General features: G+C 35.3%; 1 protein-coding gene across 1 annotated transcript; it reads left to right on the forward strand.

The window, feature by feature from the left end:
- The first annotated feature begins 1,265 nt into the window (after window positions 1–1,265).
- On the forward strand, window positions 1,266–2,627 carry LOC140757677 (uncharacterized). The gene is made up of 2 exons (XM_073093580.1): window positions 1,266–1,362; window positions 1,889–2,627. The coding sequence occupies exons 1-2, from the start codon at window positions 1,291–1,293 to the stop codon at window positions 2,195–2,197; spliced, it is 381 nt and encodes a 126-aa protein (XP_072949681.1). The 5' UTR covers window positions 1,266–1,290; the 3' UTR covers window positions 2,198–2,627.
- Window positions 2,628–8,370: the final 5,743 nt, after the last annotated feature.

Below are 8,370 nucleotides of genomic sequence, written 5' to 3' on the forward strand. Positions count from 1 at the left end.
CCATTTGTATTGATGATATTGATATATAATATTCAATCCCGTTTTTATACTTTTTAAGGTAAATGAAACATTATTTTTTCTGCATAATTTTCGCATGTTTATGATATTGATAACACCTGCAGTATTCCGCGAGGACCGGCCTTTGCATGTAAATTTGCATGTTATTAAGCATTAGGTAAATTATACGCAGTTACATTGAAAACTGATTATTAACTCCTAAAATTAATCATTTGTCTAACGTGGTGATTGCAAAATATTACATGATTATTGAGAAGTCGAGTCCCAGAGTAATTTAACTAATTTAACTCTACATAACACGTGTAGTCGTGTACCTTATGCAAAACTTTAATATTATGAATGTTATAAAAGTGATCAGAAAGTGATTTAGGAAACTTCATTCTTAAGCACACATACCTTGTTTCAAATAGTAAATGAAAAATAAGAATGACTATGACAAACTGTGGTAAAGTTACAGACTATGTATTTACTGTTTCTGTCTACTCGATTGCAGCATAATGGGATGCCCTTAAATATAATATTGTTTATACGGTTACCATATATATGGTAGATGAATAGCAACATTTCTGTGGCTTATCTGAAATATATTTTCATATGATGCAGAACTTTACATTATATATACTGTATACCTATGTATACAACTAATAGATGTCTTACTAATGATCAAATACTTTTATTACGTACCGAAGTTACGTTATATTTGTCATTATTTTAGTGACTACACTTTCAAAGACCAGCATTTAAAGATCCTATAAAATATTTTAATAAATCCTCCCAATTTAAAATGTTTAACATGCAAAGCCTGGTGCAGCAGGCTGTAATCTGAGACAAAGCCATCTCATAATCATCAGTGTTTTCGCCTTAACCCAGTCCGTACAAGGCTTCAAGTGTCAAGTAAATCAGAAGATAAAACATTCATTTGTTATTAATTCGATGACCCGACGTAATCCACATTCCATTTGGTCGCACGCAACCTGTACGTATTTGAACAAAACATAAATTAATATTCATACTTCTTTTAACAGCGCACAGATAATTTACAACTTAAGCAAACCAGTATTGTATGTGAAAATTAATTGAAAAGTTGTTGTGTTTGAAATACTAATATGGAAGAGGGTCGTCCTCGTGTCCAGCACGTCACAGTGTAGAATTATTCCGAATGTTCTCCGACTGGTTCTATATGGCAGCGCGTTGTCTAGCTGGCGTATGGAGCATCGTCTAGGTACCTAGGCTACGTCACACGCAGTCACCGAGGGAGGACCATATATAAACATGAGGATCGCTCCTTACTACATACTGACTCGGCATCCGAAGCAGAATACTACAAGCAAAATGAAATACTTTGTAAGTTGTTTATTTTGTTAAATAGCAAAATAATATTTTAATTTCTCAATAATTTTAAATTGATTAATGACTAATAACTTTAAAAATAAATATGCATTTATTTTTTTATTACTTCATTTTTTTATTAATAAATATTATCGATTACTAAATAATTATCCGTCCATTAAAACCAACTTGTGTAAAATATTAACACCACATTTAAATTTTCACATTATTTTTTTAACTTGTAATCTTAATTCTAGCTTTAAGCTTAGACCTTACAGACCTTACCAATGTGGACTTCAACGAACGCTATATTAATTTGAATGGACTATTGAATACTCTCCCTAAGACAAACAAATAAACACCTAAACACAAATTTCTTCTCATCTGCTTTCTGATCTGATTTCATTTTTGTGACATCTGAACAAGGTGCAGTTTGATCGTTTGCTGAAATATTATTTGCCACCCAAACACCTCAAACAACGTTTATAAACTACTCTTCGATGCGTGGGAAAAACAATAAAGCATTTTTCTATAATTCCAGATGGCATTCCTGTTGGTGGCCGTAGCGCTCGGCGTAGCGTCGGCCGGCTTCATCGGCGGCGGCCACGGCTGGACCCCGTCCTACTCGTACCGCCCCGTCGTCTCCCGCGTCGTGTACGCGCCCTCTTACGGCGGCTATGGCGGCTACGGCGGCGGCTACGGCGGCGGTTACGGCGGCGGATACGGCGGCTGGAACAAGGGCTGGTCCGGCGGCTACAGCGGCTTGGGCGGCTACGGCGGCGGCTGGAACAAGGGCTGGTCCGGCGGCTACGGTGGTTACGGAAGCGGCTGGAACAAGGGATGGTGGTAAATACCACTAGTGAAGAAATGACGTCAGTTGCTCAGTGTACCGATTCTACAATATTCTATTTAACATTATCGCACAAATGCTTATCGAGTATAATCAACCACAATACTCTTCAGTATTTTAGAGTAATTCGCTTTAATTAATGTAATGGTATGTATAAAACTATAAATTTGGTACATATATATTTCTGTGAAACCTATTTACTCCGTGCTTATGTAACTGACTGTCATTTTGTGATATTTTTTGTGTAATACAAATCATATTTATCTCCTTTAAATTAATGAAATGCGTTCCGTTTTGTACAAAATTTAATAATTTATGGTGAGGAGCACATTGGCTAAAGCTCCTCGCACACGGGCGCTTTGCCTTAATTCTGTGATAGTACAATAATGTCAATTTTTCTCTATCTAAAAATAAAAATTGATTAATTACATTTCATGCATATTATTTTCACCCAAAAATCGAATTTTAATGTAAAATTTTATGATACCCAACATTATTTTGTAATTTTAAAATAAACAATTTAAATTGTTGTATCCGGACTTCGACATTAACATTACTCGTATGTGCATCCACTATTTGAAATTAAATAATGGATAAACATATTTATTGTACACATTATTTATGTACAAGTTTGTAGTAGTGAAAAAGATTCAATCATTAAAAATATATCGAAAAAAAATCTAAGTTTGTTAAATCGGAATTACGGTCGCCCACGTAAAAACCTACACATTTTAAAATATCATCGATATACTCGCAGAACAGGTGTTGCGACACCGCGGCGTGGCCGCAGCGCGCCGCCGTCTGGTGCACCCCACACCACACCCGACGCCGAGTGACTCATACCACTAGCATCGTACTATCTATTGCTTTTATCAATACACTTATCATCTAAGACCGATCCAATATAGATAATAATTTCAACGATAGAATATGTGATAACCACTTGATTGTTGTTGGATAAAAAATCTATTTTGAAATATTTTGTGCAATTTAAGTTAGTGCAAATAATTTGATAATATATTAGCCAATGTTTACAACCTATAGGCATCTATATCTAAGGCAATTAACTTAAAATAAAATTTCAGCTCAATTTACATAATTTAGTTAGAGATAAAAAATATTATATACGATAACAATTACCAACTGTGAGAAATGCCACATTATGAATAATTGTGCAATTAATATGAGCACACTGTTCTTATAACATCAGCTTTATCTTTAGCATTCATCGTTGACTAATAACTATTGAAACGTATAAAGGTAACAGTAAGCATGCATAATAAAACATTTTTGTTTTGGAAACGAGCGCAATAAATTATCTACGTTTACGATCAAGGCAACGTTGGCTTAATGGTCTATGCAAATTAGTTTTATAATATTTTAAAAACAGATTACGTGAAACAATACACACTTTAGAATATATTCCACGGCTGGCATTTGATACTAATTACATTTGCTCTGAATTAGTTTAGTAACGGACTACTCGTAAAATGTAAATACGATTGGCAAATTTGTACAACCTTCGTAAGCTTTAGTAAATAAATATATGCTTGTCATGTTTTATGTTGAACAATTGCCGAACATCACGCTCGACCGTCCACACTTCACAATTACAACCACAGAGGGAGCCATCAAATAGAGTTAATATATTTTTGTGTAACTATAATAGTTTATACTTCATGGCGAGTCCGATAAACCAGCACGAAAGCCTAAGACAAAATTTGATGACTTGATTTAATGACGAGCCACGCAAGTAATTTAATCATCAACGATCTAACTGGCATTACTTTTATTAAATTTATCGATTGGTTACAATTTACACAACCCGCAGGTCTATTTGCGCTTCCTAGCAAACTAGTAAGTTTAGTACATAAGTATGAGAAAACTAGTACATTGAAGTACTTGAAGTGGTAGAGCAGATTTGATTGCACTATCATAGTACTCCCGACCAAGCCAGTAATCAAACAATAATTATTGCTTCACCAAACTACAGAAAGATTACACTATTAATAAATATATAAATGATCCAAAATACTTATAACACAACTACTTAGTAATATCAGTCGTTTTTAACAGAAAAATGAAGTCAGTAACCCTCAAAATAACATACAAACAATTTCCAATATTCATACTCGTTACGTTTAAACATAATGCTTTTAATCCTGTTAAAATTGAATGCTTGCCAAGAGCTTATAAGGCAACCCTATTATTATGATAATAGTCTTTGAAATCCTGCATTACCATAGTTAAAGGCGCCTCGCAAGATGTCTGCAATATGAACAATAGCGTACTCCTTTAATGGACTTAATCCTAAAGCCACATGTTATCCAATTTATTTCTTAGGGCTAGAGGCTCGTTTCACTGCTTTTTTATTACTTAAATATCTAGGTAAAATATTATTGTTACTCATATTATTTTGCGTATGGAGATCAATGTATTATTAAGGCAACACTTCTGTTCTATTAAAAATCGTTAGTAGTGTCCATTGGTAGCAGATTTAATCTCACGTGGAAGAAATACCTTAGGAAAAACGTATTAGTCGTTTGTAAAATATTTCTACCTTATCTCTGCCAAAATCCCGAGGGCGCAGATATCACCGTTCACCGTACCCCGTCCTACAGGTAGCCTTCTTATGGAGGTAGGTTAAATTTCTTTACACATACAATAACCGGTAATAGTCAACCCTAAGTGACATTTGGACGGCATTTGAGGAGCAGGTGCGAGGCAGCTAATGCAACGCCTGTGATACTTTAGCACTTGTAGCTCCGCGCTTGCACTCCGTATCAAACAAGCACTTTAAAGTGATGAAACAATAAAACATTTCGCAGTCATTTGACTTTATACTAAAAACGTGCAACTTATCTTGTAACTTTCATTATTAAAAATTTTGCTAAGATAGTAAACTAAACCCCGGTGATAGGTATAAAAGTAATTTAAAACATTCTTATTTATACACACCTCTAAAATCGTGCTTAATTTACAATAAGACTAATTGCAACATTTTTATAAAGTAAAGTTAAGCAAATATTAGCTTGCTACGAGCATCCTAAAGCCATATCGTAAAAACCTACTAGTTAGGTGAGCACTGCTTGCGAAGGGGACAAATTTACCAGACAGCTTTCGACGTGAGCACCAAATACGTATTTTGTTAGCAAATTTTAAAACTTCATAGTGACAGTTGCATAGTAGTTGTAATTACAACACCATTAAAGCATATAATGTTGTATTTAGTTTAGTGTTAAGTCAACATAAATTCCCACGTACCTAATAAATATGTTAAACTGTTTGCATAATAATATGATCATTGAAGGTTTAATTTTATGCGCCTCTCCTCAATGCTTTTGTTACCTTAATTAAATCACTGTATAATATATCAATGCACCGGCAACGAAAAAGGTTTAGGGCAATGGAACTAACCACAAACTTATAGTCATATATTTTAAAGATGGGTGAATATAAGTAAAAATAACACTATATGGAAATGATTCCCTATTAGAAAGAGGCTAGGGCTGGGAAATTCAACGCACTTTTTCAGAATCTATTGGTGAATATTCAGTTTAGTTAAAGGCGGATTCATGGTTATTCACCATAATAAGTACAATCTAGTGTAATTTGAATAATATTAGTAGTAGCAATGTGTACTCAAATGTCTAAAGCATTATCAAATCAAATCAAATCAAATCAAATTTATTTTTATATCTTTCACATTAAATTGCAGATATTATTTGAAGGTGGTAGAACCCTTTGTGGTTCGACTCCGGCGGCACCACCGCCACACCTATTTCTACCTAATAACAGCAGTGTTAAACGCTGCTGTGTTCCGGTTTGAAGGGTGTGGTAAGGGAGACAGACTTTTCCGAGGCGTTCCAGCTTAGTCCTCAGGGGTAGCGGCGCATCTGTGGCCGACCTCAGGTAGGAATATCTAATCCTATCTGGGTTTGATTACAGATGTCCATGGGCGGCAGTAGCCACTTACCTTTAGGTGGACTGCATGCTCGTCTGCTACTCTTATATTATAAAAAAAAAAAAAATGTGATGTGATTACTGTGTTCGTGATGTCACCACTTAGATATAACTGCCTGCTTTATTACTACTAATATGACATAAATAATTTTAATAAATTACATTATTTCGTAACTTTATTGACTCGTAATTTGATTACCATATAAAAGACATGACGAAATGTACAGAGTATCTCAGAACAGCATCTCCAGTCTCACGTAGTTATCACATCTACCCAACGAACTTCTGGCACTTACATGACGAAATTATACCGGCTGACGACTTACTCTATAATTTCGACACATCGAGCGATCGATCAGAATTAGGGATGCAACGATATATCGAAATTTCGATATTAACTAAGCCAAAATATTAGTATTTTTATCGATGTAGAGACTAATGCTGACACGATATTATGATATGGAAAAAAAATAAATGTTGTAAAAAAATATTGGACATTCTAAATATCTTATATAACAAGACTAGATTAGCAAAAAAGAGTTGTGAAAATTAATAATGGGTGGTAGAACCCTTTGTGGTTTTACTCCGGCGGCACCACGGCCACACCTATTCTGCCTCATAACAGCAGCGTTAAGCGTTACTGTGTTCTGGTTTGCATGGTGTGGTAAGAGAGATATACTTTTCTGAAGCGTTCCAGCTTAGTCTTCAGGGGAAACGGCGCATCTTCGGCCGTCATCAGGTAGGAATATCTAATCCTATTTGGGATTGATTACAGATGTCCATGGGCGGCAGTAGCCATTTACCATCCGGTGGCATACTCATCTGCGACTCCTATATTATAAATAAATCTTTGAATCATTGTCGGAGAAGAATAAAAGATACTCATACTTGGATATTTTATAAATTATCGATAAATACATCAATAATATCGCGTCAAAACTTCAGAGATATTAATGACCATCGACATTTTCGAGCCATGAATATATTAGTATCGATATTTATATCGATGATCAAATTTCAATAACGTGCATCCCTAATCAGAATGCAGATACGGACAGACAAAGCGACCGTTTCGCGGATACCGTTTCCGATATTCAAATGAGAGCGATTAACTTGCAGCGGCCAGCAAGGTGCGTCCGGTGATCGCAAGGCCGCGGCTCATCGCGCTCACACCTCAATGCCGCTTTGGGTTTGTCCGCAGCGATATACAATATATCATATTTTATTACCAAATTAAGCACTTACCATAAGTATACCGCCCTTCTTTGTGTTTCTTTGTCTAACGCTGTACTCTTATAAATTATCGATAAGTATGTCGATATAAGCATATTGCGCTTACATGTCAATGCCGTTCTTTGGGTTTGTTCGCACCAATACACAATATATCATATTTTATTGCCGAATTAAGCACTTACCATAAGTATACCGCCCTTCTTTGTGTTTCTTCGTCTAATGCTGTACTCGACCATGAAACATTTGACAACTATAAGTGATGTTTACTTTATAAGTGATATACCGGATTGGTAGATACGAGTACGAAAAGTTTGTTGATTTTTGTTTTGCTATTACGAAAAATCTTATATAAAACCTATTTTTTCAGTTATTTTATTACATAACCATTTTTTTACAAATAATGTAAAACCACTAATGTCCACTTTAATCCATTAGTTTTTAAACATGAAAATATCGAAGTACTTTTTGATCCTTGTTCCTCTCATCGTTCTCGACGTGTACCTACTGTGGCTACTGCCGCCCATGGACATCTGTAATCAATCCCAGACAGGATTAGACATTCCTGTCTGAGGTCGGCTACAGATGCGCCGCTACCGCTGAGGACTAAGCTGGAACGCCTCGGAAAAGTATGTCCCCTTTACCATACCGTTCAAACCGGAACACAGCAGCGCCTAACACTGCTGTTATTAGGTAGAAATAGGTGTGGCGGTGGTGCCGCCGGAGTCGAACCACAATGGGTTCTACCACCTTCAGTTGTAATTGTAAATGTAACACATTTATTTAAGCAAAGATGCCTTTTCTGTACGCCTTATATTATTTTACTTGTAAGTTTTTGTGTTTCTTTCTCTGTAAGTGAATCTTTTGTAATTCTTATGAGAAATGATAAAGATCTTAAACCTTAAAATAAAACCATACTTAAAATAAATTACCAGAATTTTTATTTGCTGTGCATGAATTAGTCACCTCGTTTAATTATA

The sequence above is a fragment of the Epargyreus clarus genome, unplaced genomic scaffold (assembly GCF_041222505.1).
Source record: "Epargyreus clarus isolate Ecla_fem2 unplaced genomic scaffold, WU_Ecla_fem_2.2 ptg000001l, whole genome shotgun sequence".
NCBI classification, from domain to species: domain Eukaryota; kingdom Metazoa; phylum Arthropoda; class Insecta; order Lepidoptera; family Hesperiidae; genus Epargyreus; species Epargyreus clarus.